The sequence below is a fragment of the Neomonachus schauinslandi genome, chromosome 16 (genome assembly GCF_002201575.2).
Source record: "Neomonachus schauinslandi chromosome 16, ASM220157v2, whole genome shotgun sequence".
Classification (NCBI taxonomy): Eukaryota; Metazoa; Chordata; class Mammalia; order Carnivora; family Phocidae; genus Neomonachus; species Neomonachus schauinslandi.
This window is the reverse complement of record NC_058418.1, coordinates 5,283,081-5,299,629: the sequence shown is the minus strand read 5'-3', so window position 1 is coordinate 5,299,629 and position 16,549 is coordinate 5,283,081. Positions and strand designations below refer to the sequence as shown.

General features: G+C 41.0%; 1 protein-coding gene across 1 annotated transcript in view; it reads right to left on the bottom strand.

The window, feature by feature from the left end:
- LOC110572730 (zinc finger protein 208-like) overlaps nt 1-16,549 on the bottom strand; it is a 90,993-nt gene that overhangs the window by 58,607 nt on the left and 15,837 nt on the right. Inside the window, 2 exon segments of the mRNA XM_044911375.1 lie at nt 4,302-4,464; nt 4,548-5,171. Coding sequence (XP_044767310.1) covers nt 4,302-4,464; nt 4,548-5,171 — 787 coding nt within the window.

The following is a 16,549-nucleotide window of genomic DNA, read 5'->3' as shown; positions in this document are numbered from 1 at the left end:
TAACTTGAAGATACACTGCTAAGTGAATGATGCATGCTATAAACTCTAAAGGAACCACGTAAATAACAGAGTTACGCCTAATAAGCCAACAGTGGAGATAATCGTAAAACATAGTTACTCCAGGGACGCCTGGGTGGCTCAGTTGGTTGAGCATCTGACTTTTGATTTTGGCTCAAATCATGATTTCAGGGTCCTGGGATCGAGCCCTGCGTTGGGCTCCCCACTCAGTGGGGAGTCTGTCTCCCTCTCCCTTGCCCCTCAGCCCCGAAATAAATAAATCTTAAAAACAGGGGGCGCTTGGGTGGCTCAGTTGGTTGGGCGACTGCCTTCGGCTCAGGTCATGATCCTGGAGTCCCAGGATCGAGTCCCGCATGGGCTACCTGCTCAGCGGGGAGTCAGCTTCTCCCTCTCCCGCTCCCCCCTCTTGTGCTCTTTCTCTCTCTCACTCTCTCTCTCAAATAAATAAATAAAATCTTTAAAAAAAAAAAAATAGTTACTCCAAAAGAAGGTAGAAAATGACAAAAAGGGGAGCAAAACCAGATGGGATAAATAACAAATTACACATTGTTAATTTGAACCTAACCACATTAATTATGATCTAAATACCCCAGTAAAAAGAGATCATCAATCAGATAAAAAAGGTCCAGCTACATGCTGCCTACCAGAAACTCTATTTTATAAAGATTTTATTTATTTATTTGACAGAGCACAAGCAGGGGGAGCGGGAGGAAGAGGGAGGGGGAGAAGCAGGCTCCCCACTGAGCAAGGTGCCCAATGCGGGGCTCAGTCCCACGACCCTAAGATCATGACCTGAGCAGAAGTCAGATGCTTAACTGACTGAACCATGCAGGCACCCCTAGAAACTCACTTTAAATATAGGTTAAAAGTAAACCATGTTGGGGTGCCTGGCTGTCTCAGTTGGGGTTGTGAGTTCAAGCCCCACGTTGGATGTAGATATTACTTAAATAAAAACTTAAGTAAGTCATATTAAATAGAGATATGAAAGCTATAAAAAGAAAGGCCCAATTCAAATTTCTAGAGATAAAAACTACAACTTCTGCGGTAAAACATACATTTGATGGGATTAATAGCAGATTAGATATTGTATAAGAAAAAATTAGTGAACTTAAAAGATACAGCAATAGAAACTATCCAAAATGAAAAACAGGTCGGGGTGGGTGGGGAGTCTAAAACCTAAGAACAGTATTTTAACCTATTTGTGTATGCAAAAGGAAAGATCAGTGAATTTTATAACAAGGCAAAGAAACTCAAGTACAAATTCAACTACAATGAGAACAAAAGCTTTTATTAAAAAGGGAAAAAATGCTTAGAGAACCTGAACTTAAAAGAGAAAAGCCCTGAGTTCTTGGCCAGGGGGGTAAGAGGTACCATTGTGAGGAATGCCTAGTGGAAACTGCTAACTGCCCTCCACTCTCTGATCAAGATAGCAAGTAAACAACAATATTCTGGGAGGGTTTATAAAATATGAAGTAAAACATATCTTATAAACCCAACACATTGTTATTAACATGTTAACCATTCCTCTACGATTTTGATCTAATGGAATACAGCTATAACTATTTCTACAGTTACTATGTCCTTGTTTGCTCAATCTAGCATTTTTGTCAGTTTTAGTCACTTCTGATTGGTTTCTTTCAACACTGGTCACATTTTCCTGCCCAATAAGTTTTGGTTGGATGACAAACATCCAACCAAACTTTGGTTGTGGGAGTGGGGAGAGGAGGGGAGATCAGGATATTTTTGCACTCCTGTATTCTTAAAGCTTGTTTTGGGATACATTGAGGTTACTTGGAAACAGTTTGGTCCTCTCTGGCCCTGTTTAATTATTGAGTTAGTTAATTTTTTCCTGGCCCTGCTTTAAATCTTAGTTAAGACCAGATTGCTTACTGAATGAGATTCAGTCAATTAACAGTATTTATCAAGTGCCTACTCTGTATCACATATTTTTCTAGACATCTCGTATATAGGGGTTAACAGAAGTTCCCTCCCTCAGGAAGCTTAGTCTAACTTTTACAGTGTATAACTTACATTCAAGACCTTATACTTGAGCATAAACATATAAAGTTGATATTGTAATATGCTTTGTATTGAAATTGATACAGTAATGTTTATACATGACCCAAGGTCTTTATATTCCATATCAAAATCTTTAAGAAAACAATTGAGATGTTCTCTCCAAGTGATTCTAGTGGTATTTATGTCACTGATTTTTAAAAAATCACCTGTCTAAACGCCATTAAAATACCTCATCTACTGACAGGCCTCTACTTTAGTTTCTCTCTGAGACCTAACGTAAGGCCCTTTTTCAGATCACAGTTTTTCAGCAGGGGACATGGTCTGAACCTCTTCCTGTATCAGTTTTATGCCAGCCCCTATCATTACCCCTGACTACATTCAATTAAGTATACATATCAGTGTGCCTGGGTGACTCGGTTGAGCAGCCAGCTTTTGATCTCAGGGTCCTGAGTTCAAGCCCCATGCTGGCATGGAGCCTACTTAAAAAAAAAATATTACACATACTAGATTCTGAAAATATTTTCCAAGCTGATTACAGGCCACTGGTATTCCAGTCCAGCACTAGATTCAGCCTGCACCAGGTCCAATTCAAAGTGGCTTCATAGAATATACCAGGCCAGGGTTGATTCTATGAAGATCTACTTTTCTCTTCCTCATGTGTGTAGGACTCAGAGTCCCTCTGAGTTGAGAGAAAATGGGAATAGATGCCAGGAAGAATGTCAGGGTGATTCCATCAATGAGGCAAAAGGTAGGGTTAGACAGGATACTACCTCCAAGGGAAGAGTGCAACTGGATAGTTATCTTTGAGTTTAGAACTTCAGATTCCCAGCATTCTGAGAATAATAATGAGAATAATAATTTTAATAATCCAGGAAGGAGAACTAGGATGGAAGTAGTCATCTTAATTTGTATTCAGATTGCCTACCTTACTTTTTCATGTTGTCAAAAAAAATTACCAAGAGCTGTGCTGGAATATATTTTGTTATTTATTGTATAGGTTTAAATTACTAATTGTCCTTGGGCATTTAGTTCATTTTGCAAATGTGGTTTCTCTACCTTTTCAAGTCTAAAAAATTTTAAAAATCACTTTTATGATGACGTTGTATAATGCTTGGTCTTATTTTTAAATTCAATTTAAATTCAAGGACATTAGCATTTTTGATATATTCATGACTTCAATATATTCATGTCATTTTTGAAGGACTTCAATTGCCTGAAGTAATACTTAAATCTAGAGCCAAAGAAATGCAACAGCTAACCATCATATGATATTGGGTAGGAACTGAATATAATTTTAGAAAAAGAATCCACAAATGGGAAAAGTGAATATAATGTGGTAATGTTAACGAGTGAAGTAGGCAGAGACTATCTCCTCTAAATTATGGAATCATTAACATGGTAACTGGGGATGTGGTTCAAGGTATCCTGTCCGAAAATGCCCATCAGGTGTATTACGTGATGTACAAGTCAAGTTGGAAAAGGTACATAAAGCTCTCAAACATTCCTCATTTTCACAAGCCTTCTTTGCTTCACAAGAACTTTAGTATTTTGTTAAAGGTATTCCACAATTAACGGATTAACAGCGTTTTCTCTGTGATTTCATCTGCTAATGGATGAGGCAGAAGGTACCACTGAAAACCCTGCCACATTCACTGCCTTCTAACAGTTTCTCCCCAGTATGAACTGACACATATTGAGGGTAAGGACTTTTCCACTGTCATACTTCTACTTACTATAAGCTCACTGATGATCTCTGGTGATTACTGATGACAGACAGGGTCTGTCTTCCAAAAAACAGCTTTCCTAGCCTCTGCACTCATAGGTTTTCTGTTTATATATAACCATATAATCAGCTAGACATTATTACTCAAGGCTTTTCCAAATTGAATGTACCAGTTTTTTCCTATGTGTTTTTTGTGACATAAAATAAGGTGTAATTGGCCACTGAAGGCGTGACCACATTCACTGCATTCATAAGGCTTCTTTGCTGTACATACTCTCCGTTATTTCCTGAGGGTGTACATCTGACAACTGGTTGTCCCACTATGACTGCATTCCTATCTGTGAGGAGCCCACTGATGTTTGATGAGGTCTGAGGGATCATAGAAGGCAGCTGCACAGTCACCATATTAACAGGGCTTTTCTCCTGCATGAATTCACTAGTATTTAATAAGCTGTGACCCTCTGTGGAAGAATATTCAACCTTCACTAAATTTACATGTTTCTCTCTTGTGTGTATTCTCTTATGTTTAACAAAGCATGACATGTAGGAGAAAGCTTTCCCACAGTCAGTGCATGCATAGGGTCTCTCTCCTGTATGAGTTCTTCGATGGACAGTGAGCATTGTCTTTGTAGTGAAGACTTTCCCACAGTCACTGCATTTATAGGGTTTCTCTCCTGTGTGAATTCTCTGATGTTTAATGAGTCCTGATTTCTGTGAACAAGATTTTCCACATTCAGCACATACAGGGAGTCTTTCCTGTATGAAATCGCTGATGTGCCTATGAGGCACGCCTTCTGGCTGAAGGCCTTACCACATTCAGTGCATCCATAGGGTTTCTCTCCAGTGTGAGTTCACTGATGTATAAAGAGATTGCCCTTCTGAATGAAACCTTTTCCACATTCACTGCGTATATAAAATTTCTCTCCTGTATGGGTTTTCTGATGTAGAATGAGTTGTGATTTTCTGGAGAAACCTTTTCCACATTCATTGCATTGATGGGGCCTTTCTCCTCTTTCATTTCTCTGATGAATAATGAGCTCTGCCTTCCTGCAGAAGGCTTTGCCACATTCAGTACATTCATAAGGTTTCTCTCCTGTATGAGTTCTCCGGTGTTCAGTTAGCTTGAACTTTCTGGAGAATGCCTTCTCACATACACTGCATCCATGCGGTTTATTTCCTGTATGAGTCTTCTGATGTTCAGTAAGCTGAAGTTTCCTGAGGAAGGTTTTCCCACACTCACAGCACTCATAGGGTTTCTCTCCTTTGGGAGTTTGCTGATGTTCAGTGAGCTTGAATTCCTTGGAAAAGGTTCTCCCACATACACTACATCCATGGGGTTTCTTTCCTATATGAATTCTCTTACATTCTGTGAGCTGAGACTTCTTGAGGAAGGCTTTCCCACATTCAGTACCTTTGACGGGCTTTCTCTGTTTTGTGTGTTTGATGATGTTTAATGAATTGTAACTTAGTGCTGATGGGTCTTCTACTTTCATGGAATTTAATTTCAGTATGAGTTTGCTTGTGATTAGCACAGAGAAAGGATCTCCCATCTCCACTGTGCTCAGCAGGCTCTTTTATGTCACAGCTTCTACTTCGGTTGATTAAATCTAAGTGTGGCTTCAAAGTTCTTCCGTGTAAATTAAACCTATCATGATTTGACCTGAAAGGAAAATGACTTCTGCTCTGATGAACAATATTTCCACATGTGTTCAGTTCATAACACTGTTCTATCCTCTTTGGCACTGCTGGGTTTTGTAAGTGCTGAGGCAGATGATCATCAACTTTCTGAATTTCTAGGAAAGAAGAGAACAGTGAATCCTGTCACCGTGATATAGAATAAAACTACTCCAAAGATACTGCTGGGAGGGGGGCGCTTGGGTGGCACAGTTGGTTGAGCGTCCAACTCTTGATTTCAGCTCAGGTAGTGATGTCAGGGCAGTGAGTTTGAGCCCTATGTTGGGCTCCACGCTGAGTGTGGAGTTTGCTTAAGACCCTCTCTCCCTGGGGTGCCTGGGTGGCTCAGATGGTTAAGAGTCCGACTCTTGATTTTGGCTCAGGTCATGATCTCAGGGTTGTGAGATCAAGCCTTTCATCGGGCTCTGCGCTCAATGGGGAGTCAGCTTCTCTCTCCTTCTTTCCCCCCTACCCCACCATGCACGCATGCTGTCTCTCTAAAATAAGTAAATCTTTAAAAAAAAGAAAAAGACTATCTCTCCTCCTACCCCGCTCTCCCACTCTTGCTCTCTCATGTGCTCTCTCTCTAAAATAAATAAATCTTTAAAAAAAGAATATTGTAGGATGGCTGGCTCTTCAGTGGAAAACCTACGATATCAATCTAAAAGAAATTCCAAGTATATCCTTATATATATTCCCTATCTCTTAAAAAAAAAAAAAAAAACTTTTAGGGGTGCCTGGGTGGCTTAGTTGGTTAAGCATCCAACTCTTGATTTTGGCTCAGGTCATGATCCCAGAGTTGTGAGACTGAGCTCCACATTGGGATCTGCTTTGAACATGGAGCCTGCTTAAGATTCTCTCTCTCCCTATCCCCTCTCCTCTCTCTCCCTCTCTAAATAAATAATAAATAAATAAATAAAAATAGTTTTAAAAAACTTTTACAATTGTAGTTAAATACACATAAGATAAAGTTTACCATTTTAACCATTTTTAAGTGTACAGTTCTGTGTCATTAAGTACGTTCACATTGTGGTGCAGCCATCACCACTATTCATCTCTAGAATATTTTCATCTTCCCCAACTGAAAAACACTGTACTTGTTAAACACTAGCTTCTTATCTGTTGGAAATGTTTAAAAACACAATAATATAAAACACAAATCAAAAGATGACAGCTATCAGTGTAAAACAGGGTAAATTCACAATGAATCAAGATTTGTCTGCTTTATAAGTAGGACCCTGGGGACAGTAAAATACAAGGAAGTCACTAGCAACATCAGATCACAGAGGCTGGAGGGATACCTGATTCAAAATGGTGACAGACACAATTCACTCATTCAGTACATCCTTCTTAAGTGGCTACTACCGTATACCAGGCATGGTGCTAGTGTTAGAGAAACACAAAAATACTTTTTATTTTCACTGAAGTCATATTCTAGGGGTGGAAAGAGAAACAGAAAAAACACGCAAGAAAAAGAATAAAGTAGGCAGTTGCAAATGCAACCCTGGTTTGAGGAAGCAAAGGAAATGAAAATTCGAAGAAATCTGGATGTGTTTTGAAGGATGGCTGTAGAAAAACATTTCTGTGTTTCCCACTAATTTCGATCTCTTTTACTGTGTGTTAGAACTGCAGTTCATCAGCTAGGGTCACGATAGCACTCTTGGGGAACTTTGCATAAAGAGGCCCTCAACTCAATTCTAATAAAACCAGACTTTCCGAGGAAGCAACATTGGTAAGATTATATTGAAAATCCCTTCAATAAAAACCTCGCATTTAAGAAATGCTTGACACATAGATGGAAAAGTATGGTCTCTCCCCAGCCTAGCTATACAGTCATTTGATGAAGAAATAAATGGAAGCCCAAGCTGGATTTTCTTCTTTTACAAGGAGGAATGAAAAACAGGCCCTTGACTCAAGAGTGGGACTCAGGTATGTCCACATCATACAGTTACAGTATCTTTAGGAGTTGCTGGTGTGACTGGCGCACAAAGTACAATGGGAATTCAGAGAAGGAAGATAATATTATATTTTTGTGTAGCATAAACCATCTCATGGAAAGAACTCAAAGTGAAAGAATACCTATTGTTTGGGAAGAACAAACAAAAAATGACATCCTTATCCCTGAGTTCTTACCTTACTTGATGAATCAGCAACTCTCAAGACAATGTCTATGGCTTTGTCTTTCAAGAAACACTTGCTCATCACATGCTCTGTCACCACATTTGTTACACACTCATCTGTTGATCCCTAATTGTCCAAGGCTCTTGTTTTCTTTATCTGGATCTATTCCCCAGAAGATCTCATCTGGTCCAGATTTCTATCTCCACAAGCAAACTGTAGCAGAGAGCTCTGCTTGGACGCTAACAAGCACATCTAACTTAGAATCTCCATTATAGAACTCCTGACTTCCCAGCCCAAATCTCCACATATCTTCCCTGTCACGTGAATGACAACTCCACTCATGCCAAAAATCCTTAGCATCATCATTCATCTGTTTCTTTTTCTCACTCCATGTTATGGACTGAATGTTGATCCCCAAGGAGATACAGTCAGTTGCTAACCCCCTGGTACCTGTGAATGTGACCTTTTTTGGAAATGTCTGCAGATATGATCAAGTTAAGATGAGGTCATACTGGGTTAGGCTGGGCCAATGACTCGTATCTTTATAAGGAAAGGGCGATTTGGACACAAAGAAATATGCACAGAAATGACCATATGATGACAGATGCAAAGATTGGAAAGATGTTTCTACAAGTCAGGGAAGGCCAAGAATTTCCAGCAGCCACCAGAAACTAGAAAGAGGCAAGAAAAGATTCCTGTCTCAACTCTGGAGGAAATGTGACCTTGATTTCTGACTTTTAGCATCTAGAACTATGAAAGAATAAATTTCTGCTCTTTTAAGCTACCCAGTTTGTAATATTTGTTAAGCAGCCATAAGAAACTAACATACCTGATACCTACTTCAATGGCAAATTCAATCAGCCGCTTTATATAGCCAGAATCTTATAGTACCCCTTAAGCCTAGTGAAGTCACCAACGACCAGGTCTCCTATCTGGCTTTTTGCTTCAATTCCTGCCCTCTTCCAGGATAGGATTGACTATACCCATAGTCAAAATGATACTTCTAAAATATAAATTATATTGTCACTGCTTTAAACTTTATAAACTTCTGGGGCACCTGGGTGGCTCAGTCGTTAAGTGTCTGCCTTCAGCTCAGGTCATGATCCCAGGGTCCTGGGATCGAGCCCCGCATCAGGCTCCCTGCTCGGCAGGAAGCCTGCTTCTCCCTCTCCCACTCCCCGTTTGTGTTCCCTCTCTCGCGGTCTCTCTCTGTCAAATAAATAAAATCTTTAAAAAATAAAAATAACTTTAAACTTAGTAATGTTTCCTTACCTCACCAGCAGTAAAATCAAGTCCTTGAAATGGACTATAAGGCCCTACGTGACCAACCAACCTATCACTACTACTCCATTGACTTCATCTCCAGTAATTTTCCCTTTTGTTTACTCTACCCTATCCACACAGGTTTCCTTCATGTTCCTCAAACACACTCTTGCCTCCAGCTCTGCACTTCCCATTCTTCACTTTTTATCCAGGAAACCTACTCATGTCACTCATCCTCTGCTCATAGGTATCTTCTATTATATAGACATTCCTAGTCATAAGAGGGCAGGCCCCAACCCCACCCACTGTTCCACTATGCCAATGGATTGGTGTTCAGAGCCCTTTTCACCACTAGACACAGTTTCTATGTAATTTTTGCCACATTTTAAATTGTGACAAAATACACATAACATAAAATTTATCAACCACTCTCTGAATTTACAGTTCAATGGTATTAAATATATTCATAATGTTATGCAACCATCATCACTATCTCCATAACTCTTTTCATCATACAAAACTCAAACTCTGCATATTTGTTTTTGTTACATTTATGCCTCTTCCTTTTTGAGAGTACAGACTTAGGTCTTCGAAAGAAGTGAAATTTGTGTCATGGATGGTAATATGGTCAACTGGGACTTAATGTCATCAGTCTACGGGGAGAAAAAGGAAAGCTTTAGGAATAAGAATCCAGGGGCGCCTGGGTGGCTCAGTCGTTAAGTGGCTGCCTTCGGCTCAGGTCATGATCCCAGGGTCCTGCGATCGAGTCCCACATCGGGCTCCCTGCTCAGCGGGGAACCTGCTTCTCCCTCTCCCACTCCCCCTTCTTGTGATCCCTCTCTCACTGTGTCTCTCTCTGTCAAATAAATAAAATCTTAAAAAAAAAAAAAAAAAGGAATAAGAATCCATCAACAAAATCTAACAAATATACATTATACAAATATAATTAACAAATATACAAAGGAATTACAGTAAAGCAGACATGAGGCTTTAGGCTAGGAACTGAGAATGAGAAATTATATAAAGGTCTTTCCTAATTAAAGGAGAGGAATAGCAGACACCTTAAATACCCCAGAGAGTAGAGAAGCCTCAAGGTAATCCCAGCATGGCCAGGATTTAAGATGTATAAAAGTAAAAGAGAATCTCAATTTTCAAAAAGATGATGGGGCACCTGGGTAGCGCAGTTGCCTGGGCATCCAGCTCTTGGCTTCAGCTCAGGTCTGATCTTGGGGTTGTGAGATCAAGCCCTGTGTTGGGCTCTGTGCTTAGTGCAGAGTCTGCTTGGGTTTCTCTCTCTCCCCTCTGCCCCTCCCCTGGCTCACTCATGCTCTCACTCTCTCTGGAATAAATAAATCTTAAAAAAAAAAAAAAAAAGATGAAGCTGGAAACTAATATGTCAATTATACCTCAACAAAACTGAACAAATATTTAAAAAAATAAAAAAGATGATGGAAAGGGATTTTCTTAGAGGGAAGATCATTCCCCATTCTAAGTGTGAACTCTGAGGGAGTTGCCTTGAAAACAGGTAGGCTACAGTTGACCGTTGAACAACACGGGTTGGGGTGTCAACCCTCTGGGCAGTCTAAAATGTAACTTTGACTCCCCCAAAACATAACTAGTAATAGCCTACTATTGACCACAAGCCTTACCAGTAAGTCAATTAGCACATATTTTGTATGTTATATGTAATATATATGGTATTTTAACAATAAGCAGAGGAAACAAAATGTTATTAAGAAAATCATAAAGAAGAGGGGCGCCTGGGTAGCTCAGTAGGTTAAGCTTAAGCATCTGCCTTCAGCTCAGGTCATGGGATCGAGCCCCGAATCAGGCTCTCTGCTCAGCAGGGAGTCTGCTTCTCCCTCTGCCCCCACCCCCCACTCATGCTTGTGCTCTTTCTGAAATAAATAAAATCTTAAAAATTATATTTAAAAAATCATAAAGAGACAATATAGTACTGTATGAAAAAAATCCATGCAGTTCAAACTCATGTTGTTCGAGGGTCAACTGTAGATAGATTATACAGTGTTAAAGGAGATAACTTGGGAATCTCCACAGAGAACAAGAACTTAACATTTATGAATAAAGTAAGATTTTAAGGCCTTTGAGATAGAGCAGAAAATAAAAAGAGGACCTTTAAAGAAGCTGAGAGTGGGGAAAGAGAAAAAGAAGCAGGTACATGTATATTAACAAACCAGGTTACCATGGGGGCAAGGCATCCTAGGTGGGGTTGGGTGTTTAAAGCGAAATAAATATTTTCCAATGGGGCAGGAAGGTGTATTAGAAGACAGCAATGAATTCAAAGTTTTCTCTTAGCAGAGAGACATGGAAGGAGGAATTTCATAGGAAGAGAGGTGAAGGGAACTCTGACAAGTGATGAAGAATGGGAAGATGTGGAAATCTAAGCAAGAATAATCCTAGGGTAAAAAATGTTGACATTTAAGAAGAAATAAAGAGGGATTAGTTCCAAAAAGACACAAAAGAGTATATTTTCCTCTAAATTCCAACAAAGAAAAAGCTCTCGTATGGGGAGAGGGATATATAGTTCAGTTTCTATATCCTCAGACACCGTCACCACTATGATGCCTTCTCTAAATGACAAGAAAGTGACTTCCACAGCTTCCCCCCCCCCCCCCCCAACCACCTTGCTGGTTTTCTCTCACTTACGTGGATGGGTTTGACTTTGGACTTCATCTTCTAAAATCCAGAGTGGTTCTCCTTGTTCCAGTTCAGAGAGTGCATCTGGTTGGCTGGCTTGATACCCTGTTTATGGGAAATGACAGAAGACTCAGGCTCATTAGATTGCACTAGGCTCTGCAATGATATGAGAATGGTACATGTTAGGGACTGCACGGTTTGCATGTTCACAAATCAAAGCTTTTCTCTAAGACAAGGAGAGGTTATACCTTCTCATCTGGGGCCAGGGAGGGAACAGAGAATCTACACTTCAGAGCAGCACAGATATGCCACAGCTCAGAAGCTGAGAGAGGAAAGGCCACTGACTGGGCATCCTCTGAGTGACAGGGGAGCTGTCCTCACCCACTGACACCAGGTTCCTATAGTTCTCCAACATCACATCCCAGTATAACTCCTCCTGGGCAGGGGCCAGGAGCTGCCATTCCTCCCAGGTAAAGTCCACGGCCACATCCTCCAGTGTCAGTGATTCCTGTAACAACAGATCCTGTTAATATGAGTATTTCCCTTTTATTGAAATGGAAGGTGTAAGATAAAATATACTGGCCTCTTCCCCCGGTTCCTGGCAGAGCTCCTAAAACTAATTTCCTAGGTGATAAGGACTCTAGGATCATCTTCTGTTCTATATTTGGTATTTAACCCCAGTTTCTCACACAGGGCTCCCGAAACCCTTATAAATTCCTAAGTGTTAAGAATAATATGAGTGTCTTTGTTCTAATGGGGCAACTAGTTGGGCTCCTGGATAGTGCTTGTCATCAGAAAGACCAAGCCATGATTAGAAGCTTGGAACTTTTAGGGGCACCTGGGTGGCTCAGTTGGGTTAGCGTCCAACTCCTGGTTTCGGCTCAGGTCATGATCTCATGGTCATGGGATCAAACCCAGTATATTGGACTCCACAGTCTGCTTCAAATGCTTCCTCCCTCCCCCTCTGCTTCTCTCTCTGCTCGTGCTCGCTCTCTAAAATAAAAAAATAAATTAAAAAAAAAAAAAAGCTTGGACCTTTCAGATCTGCCCCCCTCATTCTCTTGAGAAGGGAGAGGGGCTGGAAATAGAGTTAATGATCAGTCATGCCTAGTGAGGAAGCCTCCATAAAATAGCAAAAGTATAGGGTTTGGAAAGCTTCTGGGTTGCTGAACATGTGGAGGTGCTGGGAGAGTGCTGCCTGGAGAGGGCATGGAAGCTCTGTGCCCCTTCCCACATACCTCACCCTACACATCGCTTCCACCTGACTGTTCATCTGTATCTTTTATCATATCTTTTATAATAAACTGGTAAATGTGTTTCCCAAGTTCAGTGAGCCACTCTAGCAAACTAATTGAACCTGAATTTGAAGGGTTGTGGAGAACTTCCAATTTGTAGTCAAGTCAGACAGAAGTTATGAGAAACCTGGGGTCTACTATTTTCAATTCACATCTGAATGGGGGACAGTCTTGTGGGAGTGAGCCCTTAACCTGGGGTCTGACACACTAACTCCAGGTAGATAGTGTCAGAATTGATTTGAATTGTAGACCACCCTGCTGGTGTCGGAAAATTGCTTGGGGGGGAGGGGGTGGAAATCCCCACACATCTGGCATTAGAAATGATGTAAGTGTGGTAATGATGTGAGAGTAAAGGGGACACAAAGGAGGAAGGGTGAGTTTTTCCCAACCCGAGGAATGTGAAGGAAGTTGTTCTGCTCATTTTTACCTTGTAGGCTACATCTGTATTCTTATTTTATTTCAATTCATCGCAAAGGAAGGAAAGTCATTAAAATATTCCGTCATCCTTTCATTCAACAACTCACAGATTTCTGTGATATGCAGCCATTAAATTCTCTTGCTAACCTGAGATCATTTGCAATATATGTGTTTCAGCACCTTTTTGTCAATCACTGTATTAAATGCTAGTGACATCAGAATGGCATAGTATAATTTCATTCATGTGAAAATGTCTTAATAGATATACTTACCTATATAGATTCTTGTATATTTATGCACACACATGCATGCACATTTAAACCCCCTCATAGATACAGATGTCCACACAGGTAAATGCCCAAAACATAGGAACACACTACCAAGCATTTGTTAATGATGTGTCAGAGAATTAAGGGGGGGGGGAAGTATGGAGGGGAACTTTATCACTATGTGTACTAGATAATGACTCTTTTACATTGAAAATATGTCCTGAGACTGGTTCTTTCTGACACCAAATACGTGGTGTCTTTTCCAATACCAATTTTCCAAGTCTCTCATTCTCCAACACTGGGTGTCCTATAATTCAATCCTATCTGACACTTAACTACTCAGAGTTAACATCAGACTTTACAGGCTTAAGGGCTCAGTTCCGCAAGACTGCCTTCACTTCAGACACCAGTCACAAGTACCAGGTCCCAGGTTACTTCTATCCAATGTGGCTATAAATTTAAGGGTTCCCACAACCTCCCCCTCTCAGGTTTGATAATTTGCTAGAATAACCCAGAGCACTCAGGAAAATGTTGTACTTAAAATTACAATTAATTATAAATCATACAAATAGACTGCCAAATCAAGAGGTACACAGGTGAGGTCCAAAAAGGCCCTGAGTGTAGGAGCCTCTGTCTCTGTGGAGTTGGGGTATACCACCCTTCTAGCAGGTAGATATATTGGCCCACTTGAAAGCTCTCTGACCCCTGTAGGGTTTCTTTTTTTTTTTTTTTTTTAAGATTTTATTTATTTGAGAGAGAGCGAGCATAGAGGGAGAGTGAGAGGGAGAAGCAGACTCCCCACCGAGCAGAGAGCCTGACGTGGGGCTCAATCCCAGGACCCTGAGATCATGACCTGAGCTGAAGGCAGACCCCCAACTGACTGAGGCACCCAGGTGCCCCCTCTGTAGGGTTCCTCTGGAGGTTCCATTACATAGGCATGATTGACTAAATCACTGGTTACTGGTGGCAGGACTCTATCTCCAGCTCCTCTCCCGTCCCCAGAGGTCCCAGGTGGTGGTGAAAGTTCCAACCCTCTAAGTGAAGGCTTGGTCTTTTTGGGGACTAGCCCCCATGCTGAAGCTATCTAGGGGTTTACCAGAAGTCACTTCATTAGCATAAATTCAGATATGTTCAAAGAGGCTTGTTATGAAAACAAAAGACACTCCTACCACTCAGGAAATAACAGGGATTTAGGAGCTCTGCCAGGAATCGGAGACAAAAGACCAAATATATATATACATATATATTTTTTATTATCCCACAATGAGTCATTTGTGTAACTAAAATAAAGCCAATAAAAAGGTGGGAAGTAACAACTAGATTTTGAACACAGAAGTAAAGGCTCTATATTTTTTGAGATAAGCTGAAGTTCAAAAATAACCTTTGTGGATCTCAACAACCCAAGCCATTACCAGACAACAGAACTTGTAACTCTTGATGGCCAGTATTCAACCACCAGGTCAGCCACCTGTTCACAGAGGACCTCTGAAAGCTCTGCAGACCTTCCATTTTACTGGCACCTTAGGTTCTACTCAAGGATAAATCCAGATGGCAGCAAGGCTGGGTATGCAAGTCACCAGGTTGCGGTCTCCTCAAAACCTGTCTACTGAATTCTACTTGATCGGGTACCACCGAGGACTCAGAATAATCATGTGAGCAATAGCCATTCCGGTACATCGATTAGGAGAAGGCTGCTGAGAACACAGAGCCCACCATATCACCTCTGGAAAGAAACCATCAGAAACCGTTCCTAAGACTTAATTGCCGTGAAATGGTGACCTCTCCTGAGTCCTGAGTCAGTGCCTATGATGTAACTTATTGTGATTTTCTGGTTGCCATGGCTGTCAGATGTAGGAGAGGCACATTGATGGTTTACGTCACCAGGAGGATCCTGCAGAGCCATACACTATATTCTAGCACTGGTCATGTATGAACTCTAGGAACAACGTGTTCCTGATCCCACTCTGTCCCGATTTTGAAGGTATAGTCTATTTCTCCCCAGAGCCCATTTTCCCCAATTTATGCTTTTTATTTAGTTGAACTGATTTTTTCAGGCTTCCACAAATCCACGAAGGACTCAAATTATCAGTAAAACAAACCAAAAGTCCACCTGGGCTTTCATCATTTTCTTCTGTAAGAAATGCTGAGTAAGAAGGATGTTAGTCTCTTCTGGATCTGCGCTAATTTTCTGTTCAGAAATCTCAGTCTTAGGACAGGGATGTCCCATGAATGGCCAAATGCAACTCCAGGAGCCTCCTGCTCATCCTTTACTGGATCTCTCTTACTCCTGGGAATCCAGGACCTGAGGATGAAGAGCAAGTTCATTTTGGATGACACATTCGCTCTGGGCCCAGATGCTGACACTGTGGCTGTGCATCCACCTGAAGTCAAAGTCATTATTTGTAACTGTCTCTTTACTTGGTGCCCCCAAAGGCTATATAACCCGCGGAAATAAAACATAACAGTCTGAATGTGGGGGAGGTATGCCTTTCTTTTGTGAAGTAGAAGTAGCATGAATGATAAGGGGAAGGTGGGAAAGAAAGGTTAGTTTCTGGACATATTTTCCCTTAAATCCACACCCATTTGTACTGGGTTGAATGGTGCCTCCCCCCCAAAAAAGATATGAACCTGTGAATGTGGCTTCATGTGGAAAATGGGTCTTTGCAGCTATAATTAAGGATCCTGAGATAAGAAAGTTGAGGAGTATCCAGATGGGCCCTAAATCCAAGTCCCCTTGTACCAGACACACAGGGAAGATGCGACCATCTAAAGATGGAGGCAGAGAGTAGAGATGTGTTGCCACAAGCCAAGGAACACCTGGAGAATCTGTTAGAAAAGGAGAAGGAAATAAATGGATGTTGGGAAGATGTGTTGGAAAAACCCAAGACCACCCCCAGGTTCAGTGATTAAGTGGGACTCACAGGCCTCAGCATATAATTTATAACCACAAAAACATACAAAGCAAAATCAGCAAAGAGAAAAAGGTCCATATGGCAAAAGCTGGAGGAAATTAGGTGCCAGCTCCCAAGAGTCCTGTTTCCATGAAGTCACACAGGATACACTTACTTCCCCTAGCAACGGTTGTGATAACA